Source organism: Parus major, chromosome 2 (assembly GCF_001522545.3).
Source record: "Parus major isolate Abel chromosome 2, Parus_major1.1, whole genome shotgun sequence".
Taxonomy (NCBI): domain Eukaryota; kingdom Metazoa; phylum Chordata; class Aves; order Passeriformes; family Paridae; genus Parus; species Parus major.
In genome coordinates, this window is record NC_031769.1 from 99,771,529 (window position 1) to 99,784,351 (window position 12,823).

The following is a 12,823-nucleotide window of genomic DNA, read 5'->3' on the forward strand; positions in this document are numbered from 1 at the left end:
TGCCTTACTTTCAAGTTTTATTTTTCATGTTGGTGAAACACACAGCCTCTTCTCAAGAGGCAGCATCTGTAGAGCTGTTACAAACACATTTTGTACTCTATTACACCATAGATTTGGGAAAAGAACAAATAAAGCACAGGTTTCACACTGCACTTGATCATCTGAGTATTAAGTTACAGATAATTTAGAAATCTTCTGTTTTTACAAATACATTGCATCGGCCATTGCTCAGCCTCCATGCACAATTTAACTTTTGTTTTTTTATTAGAGTCAACACTGGTTTTGGAAATGCTCTTGCTGTAAATGTTATATTTTCCATTTTAGATCACTTAAATGGTATTTACATAAGTGTGCAAATTGCTTTGAAAGATAGAAACAAACACTAACACATAATATACAGACAGTTTTTTCTATAGTTAAACATTTACTAAAAGGCAGTTAACATTCCTAACACACTTTCACTAAAATAGGAGAATAAGTTATATAAAATAGACCATCTTATTTTCAGATGCTTCCATTTCTTCAGATTTGGTCTTTGCAGCAACATTGCAATTAAAGATTAAGATTCTACTACGAAGAATCAGAAATGTCAATTCAATGGCAGCTTAACATTTTTAGTACCAGTTACTTTTGTTTCAGATTTTCCACACTTGGCACACAACAAAGAAACAAATGGAGGGAGGGGGGAAGAGAGATTTGCACTTCTATTTTTTTTTCTCTTTTTTGGCCGTATGAAAAGTATGTTTTAAAAATGTAACACAAATTTAATTTTTTCTTTTAAGGGCCTGTTAGTGTTACAAGCACAGTTTAAATAAAACTGAAAACTCTTCCACAGAAGCACACAAAGTTCCCAGTTTTCTTATGCACCTCATCATTTCAGATACATGCAATTGTTCACACACACAAAAAGCAGACTCCTTGGGCTCACGCAATAAAACTGATTTCAGAACTAGAAGGAGCAGGAAATGCTTGAAGAAAATTACTTAGTGTTCCCTGAGTTCCTATGTGTGCATTTTTTTGTACCTGTGATAAAGATTTGCCATAGTAAGTGTTATGTTCAACTTGATTAACAAATCCAGAAGGCAGAAGTTAAACTTCAGTTGAACTGAAGCGAGTTCCACCAAAAGCGAAAATTCTGTAAGAGTTCTAGAATTCTAGTCTTCAAAACCACCTTTTATGTATACCTGCAAGCATTTCTGGAGAAAAGCAACTCCCTTCCTAAAATTTCACAGAGCCAAAGCTTTTATATACATCATGAATAACAAAGGGAGGTTACCCATTAGATATTGAAGAACTACAGGTGCATCATAAATAGCTTTAAAACTCATGGTTATTATTACACAAGACAAAGACACAAAACTGGTTTTTGAACACCCACTAAACCAAATACTGTGACTTTCTAATGTGACAGCAAATTATGCTGCAGTTTGTGCTCCCTTCTCAATGTTACTGAGTGCTATTCACCCCAAGGAAAGCGAGCATTAGCACACTAAAACTTGAACCTTCATCACAATTTTGTCAGACATGTGCTTGATATTTCTGATGACATCCAATTCCTTAATATGGCATAAATTAGCCCAACATTTTAGACTGTGCTTTTGGTCTGTTGTTTACAGAGCTTTGGACATCACATACAAATCCCTGCTGGATTCCAAGTGATGTCACCCCAGTGCAGACCTTGCTTAGGTCTCGCTGAAGAAACAAGCCTCAGGTACAACTTCTAGACTTGCCAACTTTTAAACATAAAATGGTGAAACAAATTTGGAACACTAAAGAAGCTTGCAAAACACATGATGACTTGAAACCAAATAGAAATAGGATGCATTAAAATGTGGTTACCTTGGATTCTAAGCTAATTTGAAAAATGCCACTTAAAGGAGATCTCAGTTCAATGCTTTGAAAATATGAAAGAATCAAATGTCTTAGACTAGCCAGCTAATTAGCAAATAAACACCTAGGACACTCAAAAACTCATCACTGAAACATTCAACCTAAGTTTTTGTTAAACATTTGTCTTCAGAAATTTATATTCAGTGCACATTTCCTGTTAACTTCAGCTTCTTTTTGGTCATGGCACGCTTCAAAAACACTGTTAAGAATGGTTGTTCACACCTTCCATTTCTAAGGTGGACATTACAAACACTATGGACACATTTATTTCCAAGTACTTCAGGTCAATATATTTCTTTATGAGGAAAGGCAGATGTGTATTTTAAAGCTTGCAAGATAACTTCAACCTAGTTGACTTAGTGTTTTTCACACTCACGTGGATACTGTAAAAAATAAGGTATGAAAATAATATTGCCCAGTGGAGTAAAAATGTGTTGAAAATAAACTGAACGCTCCCCCTAGTGCTTACACAAGTAAAAACCCTGCCTGGCACAGTCTGCCTTAAATGGTCTTAAACAGGAGATAAATAGCCAGATGAAGGATCATACATTTAACTTTGAAAACAACTGCAAACATCTTACTGGGACCAAAAGTGTCAGCTGTTGAAATCCAGCATTTGAAATTTTATACCATTCTCTCTCCAGTGCTTCTGAGGTTTTAGTTTCTTTTAAACTGTGCTTTTAGTAAAACTCTTCTCAATTTTTTTCCCTGTCAGCTGAAGGCAAGGCCCTAAGGAAGCTCCTGCCAGGTAAGAGATGAAGTCCAAAGATGTTTCAAGATGATGGGAACAATCATGCTTTTTCTCCTGCATTGCATCCAGAAGCTGCCAAATAAATATTAGTATTCCCATATCACAATTGCAATGAAGCTCTGGTAAATCTGGTACCTTTGGATAAGCTCAGCATCACAGGTCAGTTAGATATTTATGACAACCTAGTCTGTAGCTAGCACAGTCCACCAGAATATTCATCCTCTTCCTCATCAGCATGAGAGCCCACTGCAGCTGGTCCTCTGGCTTTGTCTTGGGCAGCGTTTGGCGATTTCTTCTTGATTCCACCTCCCGGGACCACCAAGGTAAGACCAAGCTTGGCATACTGACAATAAAAAAGCAAGTTTAATTTCTGTACTATCATAGAATTGACTGATGCTCACAATAAGCAAGCAGGCAACATTCAGTACAAAAACAGAGTGATGATGCTCTCAGGGTGTATTTTTCCAGCTTGGAATAAATACAACATTGGTTCATTATTCTCTCTCTCAAATACTCTGAGAATGAGATATGAGATCTGCATTGATGCTGCTTATTATCAAACAAATCGGCCGCATAGCTTCTCTCTCTTTCTCTGTTTATGTAGGAAAAAAATAATTCCAGTATGTAGCTTTCCATACATTAACTAGTATTAGATCATGTAAACAGTCTTACAAGTGTTGTTCAGCAAGACTAGTAACTTCATTTTTACTATTCAACAAAATAAAATTAGCCAATACTGTTACAAGGTTTGGCAGGAATGGGTATTTCCATTATTTCACACCTTTTCTATCTTATACTTCCTACAATTTACAAATTCAATTAAATAAAAAATGGTGCGGAAAGAGACACCACTTGCTCCAAATTCATAATCTATCCTGAATGAGTACTTTGCTAAGAATAAGCAATGGAAAAAAACATTCAGTGATGCCATCTTGTGGGCATCATGCTCTGTTCATGTTTATGCACATTTATCTGCTGCATGGTATTTCTGAGAAAAAGCAGAAGCAGCAAATTGTTCTTGCCCTTAAGGAAGCAAGCAAAATAGGACCTGAACTCATTAAACAAATCAAGCAAATCCTTCACAAGCTGTTCTTTCACCCAATCCTTCGCACCATCTTAAAGGCAGGCAGCACCATCACTGTCAGGCAAAATGAAAGAATGCAGGAAGCATACAGCCAAAGTTGGACAGCATGACAGGAAATCACAATAAATACATGGACTGTGCTCTTCTTATCTTCCTCTACTAGGAAAAGAAACCCCACCCTCTTAACCTGAAAAAAACAACCCAATCACAGGATCTGCCTACTTACATCATTATCCATGTATTTGAAGAGTGGAGAATTACAGACTTCAGAAACTTGATCCTGATCTTGCTGATCATACCCTTCTAAAAGTTGCTCCAATGCTGCACAGTCTTCGCTTCCATTAAATCCTGGTATACTGAAGGAAATTAAGAGTTAATTTCTTCAGGTACATGAATCATGTCCATAAAAATTAAGCTTTAAGTAATATTAGTTAGCGGATGGCAAATAAGACCACAGTCATAGCCAAGACGAAACAAGAATATTACATTTTTAATATTTTTTTCCTGATTAGTCAATAAACTCTTCCTCCACTTTACATACAGAAAAATTCTGTCATGAGTTTCTGTATATAAAACTGGAGACCTGGAGATTTGGAAAACATAAGCAAGACGTTTAAAGACTGACCTTGAAATATTATTTCTAAAGGAAAAGTAGTACTATTTAACCTATACATGTGTGTGTTCATTTCACTAAAAAACACAGTTTAAGTAAAAACATGTTGTTTTGAGATTTTGGTACTGAAGTTCCAATGAAGTTTCAAAGTTGAAATGAAGAATTGCCAGGTTTAAACATGAATCCATATTTTGACACCAAAATTTTCTTCTGTAATGTGGTTTTTAATTTCCATCTCATTTCCCCTGTCACACATAACTAGTTCTTTATGACTTTGTATTTTAGGTTTATTAAGAAGAATCACTTTACCATTACAGCTAAATCTGTTACGTGTGAAAAAGATTCCTGATAGCCATAGATCAGGGAACATTATTATTGCACTGTAAGTCAAGAGAAGTGCCAGTTAAAAATTTATGAAAAAACAATGTCAAACAAAATAGATCTACACTAGTGAAAAGTTCAGTTTCACAGAATTATAGGACTCAACGTACACTTACCTGTAGCTTTCCCTCACACATCTTTCTGCAGCAACATAATCATTTCTATGAAGATGAACTAAGACTTGAGCAATAGTTTTCTAAACAAAACAAAAAAAAAAAAAGGAAGACTTATGATTCTTTAGAAATTAACAATAAATTATGATAAAAATAGTAGACTGTCATTATCTGGTATGAGAAAGGTCATTACAATCCACTTAAAATCCACTACAATGATCCTAAAATACTGACAAAAGTTAAGTCACAACAATCTAGGGAAAAAGTAGAGCTGGTATGAAATAGGTTATCTCCTATAACATTTTAATGGATTGTTGTCCCAAGTAACAGTTTTTCAAGTTTGTTCTTTTGATATCTTTATCTTTTACGTGTTGTTTGGTTTTGACAGCTCCTGTAAATAATAGCATCTTATCTTAAAAATTATAAAAGCACAGCTAAAGTTTGGGGAAACACCACTATCACAAGCTCTCATCATTTAGCAAGAAACTTACCACTAAATCAAGAGGTACCCATCATCTGTCAGATGTCAGTAACACCAAAAATAAAAAAATTAAAATGTATTATCAGAAGCTGTCTCTTAGAATTTACCTTATAGCAAGTGGGGTAGTTTTCAATTTCCTTATAAATACTTTTTTCCTTTTGAAGAGACAGAGCAGCCTCATCTAATCTAAAAACCAAAAAACCAGAAGCATCAGTATCAGGAAAACAACACAATGAACCCAAGGCTAATTACAAAGTGTTTAATACAGTGGCAAGTCTACTGGAATAAACAGTTTACTGGAATAAAGTAAAAATCAGCAGCAGATCTTACTAACAGAGTAGGCAAATACATAGTCAGCAATTCCTTCTGTGTACATGCTAAGAACATCTCTGGTATTTATTCAGAGAAACCTTGGTTTTTGTAACATTGTACAAGACAAATGCCTTGTTACATACACTATAAGCTATCAGTAAGTCTGACATCCATGAACAACCAATATAGTTCTTAAAGGACCTAAATGTGTCAGTGAAGCAAGTCTAGGATGAACTGAAGGTCAAGTTTGGTGTAAGCAATTTACTATTAAATTTGTCTCTCTGAGGCTCCAAGATTCACTCTTCTTTAAGTCCAAAATCAGACTGCTGCACATTTCTTTCTTCAGGTTAGTCCTAATTCTTCTGTTTTATATCCCACAGCTATTAGAAGACTTTCAAGTACTTTCTACATATTAATGTTGGAAAAAAAAAAAAAACCCAGAAAAAAAAATCACAGAAGTAGTTTAAGAAGAAGTTTAAGAATTAAAACGTGTTTTCACAGAGCAAAAGTCTTTCAGCCCATGTTCTCCACAGAACATAAACTGGTGGTTCCTGGATGAACACGGCATATCCCACAGAAACTGGATAATAGTTTGAAGTGAATCTCAAGTAAGAATTAATAGTACATAAACCAAACAATACCAAGACAAAAAAACACAATCAAAATCACATTTTAAGATTCAATTACATTAAAAGAACAAAAAGAGATAAAGCTATTACCTGCGTCCTCTGACCAGAAGTCTTGATGCCTTCCCTAGCATTTCTAATGCCTGCCGTAAACGTTCTTCATTCTAGAGAAGGAAAAAAAAAAAGAATCCAGACATTCTTATTTCCTTTGCACAGAATTAAGACTGCTAGACCTTATCTAAGCGTGTCACCTGTAACTTAGAACAACTGTTAAGTTGTTAGATCAGCAGTTCACATGCTCAAGGGAAACATGAAGTGTATTGGTGCTCCCAAGTTCCACAGCCAGCTCCTGTGTGGATCTGTTCAGCAGAGGAACATCGATGCAGATTTGCTAATCTGGAAACACATGACAACTGGCAATGGAGAAGTACATCAAAGCCACTTGCAAAAAGGCAAATCGCTGGCTCATGCAATGGGTGAAGCACCAAGCAAAATCTTTCCTGTCTTCAGGGATTTCAAATTATTTTTGGTTCCAATACTCAACAGCAGACGGGTTCTCTGTGTCTCAGCACCCTCTGTGCTACCCAACAAGAGACAGAACACTTGAACTACAAAATTCACATTCTGTCAAGTCCTAAACTGAGAAAAAGGCAAAGCAAACTGATTCCTAACTTTTGTCATCTCCTTCTCTAGTGTGAGAACCTTCAGCTTCAGGCACTGATGTTAAATGAAGGAAACAATTTAGAACCTAATCTTAGGCTTTTTCTTTACTTCATAGATGAAAGAAAAAAACCCAACAAACCAAAAACACCCACAGAAATCCCCCACTTACTTCAAAGACAGATGCTGCTTGCTGATAGAGCTGTACAGCCTTCTCTGGACTCACATTTTCTATTAACCTGTAACAAACATCAATACTTTCTCTTCAGATGAAAGGAAAATATTTTTTACCTGAAAGCATCAAAAATACATAAAAGAAAACCACAGACATACCCATGCCCTGCACAGATTCTAGTCACCAAAAAGTCAGACTCACTTTCCAGCCCGTTCCAGTGCAATGGCTGCTGTGTCTGGTGTCCCATTCTCCAGGTACATCATACTGGCTTTCTCAATCAGCTGAACTGCTTCAGGGAGCCTCTGCATCTCCTGCAAGGCAACAGTCACAGGAACACTGTTGTCAGGAAAGGAGCTTATGTGCAAGGACACAAATCAAAGCAAATTGCAATAATTTATTAAGATTCTAATTTTTATTTACAAACTTGTAGGGCTAGTGAAAGCTGACCACCAACTCCATAAAATTTACTTTTAAGTACTAAACTTATGTGTAAGTAATGAATTTGTGGTAGTTTAAAGTAAAAGCAGCACCACTCCTCTGTTACCCTCTGACATGAGGAACTCTTCTTTCCTTCTACAAAAGAAAAACTATTTTTCCCCCCAAATACAAATGTTGTATCCAATCTACTGAAGGTAGAGGTGGGGACTATGAGTCAACAAAAAAATTTCACCTGAATATGCAATTTGCTTACATATATTTGTAAAATGGTCCAGTGCACAATATTCCTCACTACAAAATGGAACTTAAAAACAAAAACCAGTTAAAAAAATACCTTCAGCATCATGCCAGCTTGTTCATAAGCTCTGCAGAGAAAAAAAATGTACAGTTTGGTTAGAGATGGTGTATTACAACAAGCTGTAGTTATGAAGCAAATGTTAACGTGCACTGACTATCTAACATCTTCACTGTTGATATTTAATGCTTTGACGATGTTTCAAGTGTTTTATTTAATCACATAGCACACATGTAACTTTATCTTCCACAAAATTAAACCACAATTCCCAGTAAAAAATCTATTGTAACCTATTGTAATTGTAATCTATTGATCCCCAGGTAATATCTGGATTATTGTCATCTCTGAAGTACTCTTTAATTAAAAATGTCTTAATTAGCTCAACAGTGTAGAATTTCAAAATTATTGGAAGTTCATCTCAGAAACAATATTTGCTATCATAGGTGCTTAAAAATGCCAAAATCATAATTTCTTCAGGTGGCCATTACAGTTTTCAGACTTTCCTAGCTCACACTCCCATTGAACTAATTTTGAAGCAGCAAAATGACTTCAATCAGAACACTTACTACACTGAGATCAAAATGACAGTTCATGCTTGTAGTGTATAGTAAAAAATCTGTTTCAGATTACTTAGCACTTCTGTACTTACTTGGCAGCATGAAAGAGACTGGACATAAAATTGTTGAAGTCAAGGACAAAAGCCACAAAAACATAATGCAGGAAAAATATTAATGTACAAAATCTTACACAACTACTATTTCAATGCAAGGAGCCTCATAAAGGCAAACTGAACCTACTAAAGCTGCAGGCAAGTTGCCAAAAATAAATACTTCTAAGGATGGGAGAAATGCAATATACCAATGTATAGCTACATATAAAGTTGTAAAAAGCACATTTACTTAAAATATGTTCCTGCTTATTAAATAGTACTACAAGTACTGCAATAATGTCAGAGCTTCATTTAGTTTATACTATGCTTGCAATTAAAAACCAATTAAATTTCTGAAGCAATACCTAGGTATCTCAAGTACCTGTCAGCTGTTCTTCAAGACATTAACTTTCTCACCAACAGTTCTTCAGTTTTCCCACTCAGAGCACACAGGAACAGACTTTTAAAAAGTAATTCAGTTACACTGACAAAATGTGCAAGTACATTAAATAACCTGCTACAAAACCCCATTACTTCCAATCTAAGTAGCAATTAGTCAAATTCTTGGAAAGAAACAATCTCAATCAGTGAAAAGATACGCTTTGTTGTTTTCATGCGCCTCAGCTTCCCGTAAACAGGCTTCCCGTGCCTGGTCAAACTGCTTGGCATTCTTAAAAGCAACAGCTGCAAGAAAGCAAATAAGGATTTTATTTATAGCTTGACATTGTCTTCTTTTTTACCACCGCTGCTCGAGAGTTTAGCTACTTAAAGATGCAAACAGGCTCTTTAAATCCATGGTTACAGTTTACCAAGGTCTTCTCAAAAGTCACAGACAGTTCTCCTTGTTTCATTAGTTACTTAGTTACCAATAAAGACTTGATATTGATTCGTTATCAATACCACTTCCATACCCATCCACAGTATCATACATAGCTCTCAATGTGTTTATCTGGACATTGAGAGTCACTCATGTTGTATTTTAATTATAGAAATGGAGGAATACATATTTATATAATTTTATTCGTTAGGAGTTATACAAAGTCAGAAATGTGCCACCAACAGAGCATACCCATAAATTGGTCAGCAAAATCATTTCAGGGTAAAAATACGTATTTCTATTTTGTTTAATTCTATCCTATTAATACAATATAAAGTAAGTTTTAAAATAAATTTCCATTTATAAATGCTCCAGTTGTTCTAAGTTCATATTTTTGTATTCTATCTTAGGTGAATAAACAGGAATAATTAGAGTAAGAAGCCAAAAGACCACGACAAATTACTACTATAAGAAAGAAGAAAATGCTTAAGAACAAAACGAAATCAACTAGTAAGGATTTTATAATCAGTGTGTCACTTGGCAGTGGAAAAAAGGAGGAATAAGACTTTACTGTGCCTGAAAAAAAAAATCAACCTGGCAGCATCTCTTCTTACTGAGACAGTCTTTAACAGGACATATTTCATAAGATGATGATAAATGAAAATTTTAAAACCAGCTCGAACGTCTGTTGTTTTGTAGATAAAGTCACAGGATTTGGGGGTGGACAAGTGGAAGAAGGAAAGAAAGTTTTATTTTTGTCACATATAGCAATATAAAAAATGGTTGTAAGCTTGAAAAAAAACCTGGTTTTGGAAACTGTTCTACATCTCCAAGTACAACCTGGAATTTATTTTACAATGCTACCAAGAGGGTTTTTTGTTGCTTCATCTTACATTCAAGTCTTTGAAACAGTCTTATTTACACAGCAACGTAATAAAAATATGTAAAACAATATCGGGGACTAAGCTTAATGAATACTTTGAAATATATTTGGTGGTATTTATAGCCACACATACCTGCCTTCCCATACTCAGTAGCTGCACTGTCATAATCTGGTTTCCACTTTAAGAATCCAGTTTTCAGGCTAAAACACAAGAAACAATTAGTCAAGATTTTATGTTTTACCACCAAGGCACTTCAGATACATTTCAAACTTTAGAATACCCCTGGAAATGATGAATTACCTGTGTGCCAATACTATGGTAAAAACAAATGCCAGCACTGTTAAGAATTGCATAAAGCACTGTATTTATCTCCTATAATTACAACCCTCACCCTGACATCCTTCTACTGTTTCCAGAGAGTCTTCCCAAGTCCATCTTCACAGCAGTAAGAAGTCAGCAGAAGAAAAATACTTCCTCCTGCACCAACATCATATCTCCAGATTTATAATACTGCAACACCTGACAATTTATTTTTTTTTCACACATCAGGAAATGTTCAGCATTCCTCTACAGGATTTTTTTTTTTGCTTCTGAGAATTACCAAAGGCTCTCCATTGCATAAACAAATAAAAGAATTTACTTGCTAACACAGAGACTCATATGTCATTTATATGTCTACAATAGATCATGACACTACAAGGTGCCACAAGTAGGTATAGATAATAGGCAAAAATGAACACTGGAAAATTAGGTGAGTCATTAGGTATCTGGAATTCAATATGCTGACTTCCTCATTTCTAAACGAAATTAAAATATTACAGCCTACTTGTATATTTGTTGTAGGCCAACACATCATATGCAATACATTATTTACTTGGCAAAACAGTTGTATATGGATCCTAAAGTGGACTTGTCTTACTTGGATGACAACCACTGTCTAACTCTAACAGAAGCCTTTATATTGTGTTATTTTTATCACAGTCAGAGTCTCAAATGCATCAAGCTGAAATACACTATGCACTCAATCTATACACAATTTGAGGTCTCAGTGCCTTTTATTTCAAGTGCTCTCCAGATAACCTTCAAATTAATTCTGCTGGAGGGCACTTTTGGTCAAGTAATTTGAGTAAAATATGCTGTGTTTTTTCAATTTCGAAGTTTTCCCTCTGTGCCAACTTACATATTTGATCCATAATTTCCAGAGGGCCTGTCACTATTCTTACTAAAACTATGGCATCCTTGGATTAGTCAACTCTATTACACCTCTACTGTACTCTGTGCAATTCAGAGTTAGGAGGAAAATGGCTACATTCAGTGTTAAAATATACAGCAACAGAGTATCATAGATGTTAAGTTCTCCAAGACAGTAAGCACAGGGCTTTGAAGCCACCTAAGAAGCACCAATTACACACTTCCCACGGGCAGGAAGCAAACACACAGCACCTCAGCAAAGTCAAGCCCTTTCATCCAACAGTCTTCACAACGCTTTTCTCCCACTTGTGTATAGTATTAAGATGTGCCAGGGGAGGTTTAAGACGGACATTTGGAAGAAATTCTTCACAGAAAGAGTTATTAGATGGTCTGCCCAGGGTCACCACGCCCAGAGGTATTTAAGGAAAGCCTGGATGTGGCACTCAGTGCTCTGATCTAGTTGGCAGAGTGGTTTTGGGTCACAGCTTGGAGTCGATCATCTCAGAAACCCTTTCAAACCTAACTGATTCTGTGACTTGTCTTCTTCCCACTAACTTTAGCAGAAGGGCATAAGTGACACTCGTCACGCTTTGCCGTCAGCGTCGGAGCAATAGAGGCCACAAGGCCCTAAAGGAAACTGCTCGGGCTCCAGGCCTCTGAGCCGCACGGCCACACCGACCCCACCGCTGAGCCTTAGGCCGCTTTACTTAGGCCCCTGTGGGGCAGGAGGCCTCTACAACACCCAGCCCCCGTAGGGAGGGTCCCCTCAGGCAGAGGAGGAGCCGAGCACCCCCCACTCCCTCCGCGCCGGCCCCCCCGCGGCCCCGCCACCTCCCTCCACTTCTCCCGAAGTGCCGCCGCCTGGCACCCGGAGCCTCCCCTGCCCGGCCAGGACTGGACACGCCGCCTCCACGGGGCAGGAGCGCCGGGCGGCCCGGACAGCGCGGGTACCGAGCTGGCAGCCGCTCGCCAGCTCCCCCCAGCCCGTACCCTCCGCCCCGCTGCCCTCCGCTCACTATTTCTCCGCTTTCGCGATGTGCTCCAGCGCCTCGTTAATCTTCTGCGCCGCCATCTCGCCAGCGCGGCGGGCCGGGCTCGGCCACGCTCCTCCGCCTCCCTGCGCTGCGGCTACGGAACGGCGCAGGGATCACGGGCACCGGGAGCGGCGGGAGGAGCGGCCCGGGCCCCGCCTGCTCCCCGCGCCTGCGCTGGGGCCGCTCCCGGGGCTCCCCGAGAGCCCGGAGTGCTGCGGCCGGGCCTGGGCGCGGAGCCGCTGGCACGGCCTGTGCCGCACGGGCTCCCAGCGCCGGGCCGTGCAGCGCTCCAGGGCCGGTGGGCACCTCCCGTGCACAGCCCCGTAGTGTGCTAGGCCGACAGAAGGTTTTTAAAATACAGAATCCCAGAATCGTTAGGCTTGGAAGGGACCTCTGGAGATCATCTGCTCCACCTCTCCTGCCAAGCAA

At 38.1% G+C, this 12,823-nt stretch overlaps 1 protein-coding gene across 1 annotated transcript; it reads right to left on the reverse strand.

Moving 5' to 3' along the window:
• NAPG (NSF attachment protein gamma) lies at positions 1-12,520 on the reverse strand. The gene is made up of 12 exons (XM_015619530.3): positions 12,377-12,520; positions 10,302-10,369; positions 9,068-9,152; positions 8,469-8,486; positions 7,859-7,889; positions 7,288-7,397; positions 7,084-7,150; positions 6,345-6,415; positions 5,421-5,499; positions 4,836-4,915; positions 3,952-4,081; positions 1-2,984 (listed from the first exon to the last, which is right to left on the reverse strand). Exons 1-12 carry the CDS (start codon positions 12,430-12,432, stop codon positions 2,835-2,837), a joined length of 945 nt encoding a protein of 314 aa, XP_015475016.1. The 5' UTR covers positions 12,433-12,520; the 3' UTR covers positions 1-2,834.
• Between the last annotated feature and the right edge of the window lie 303 nt (positions 12,521-12,823).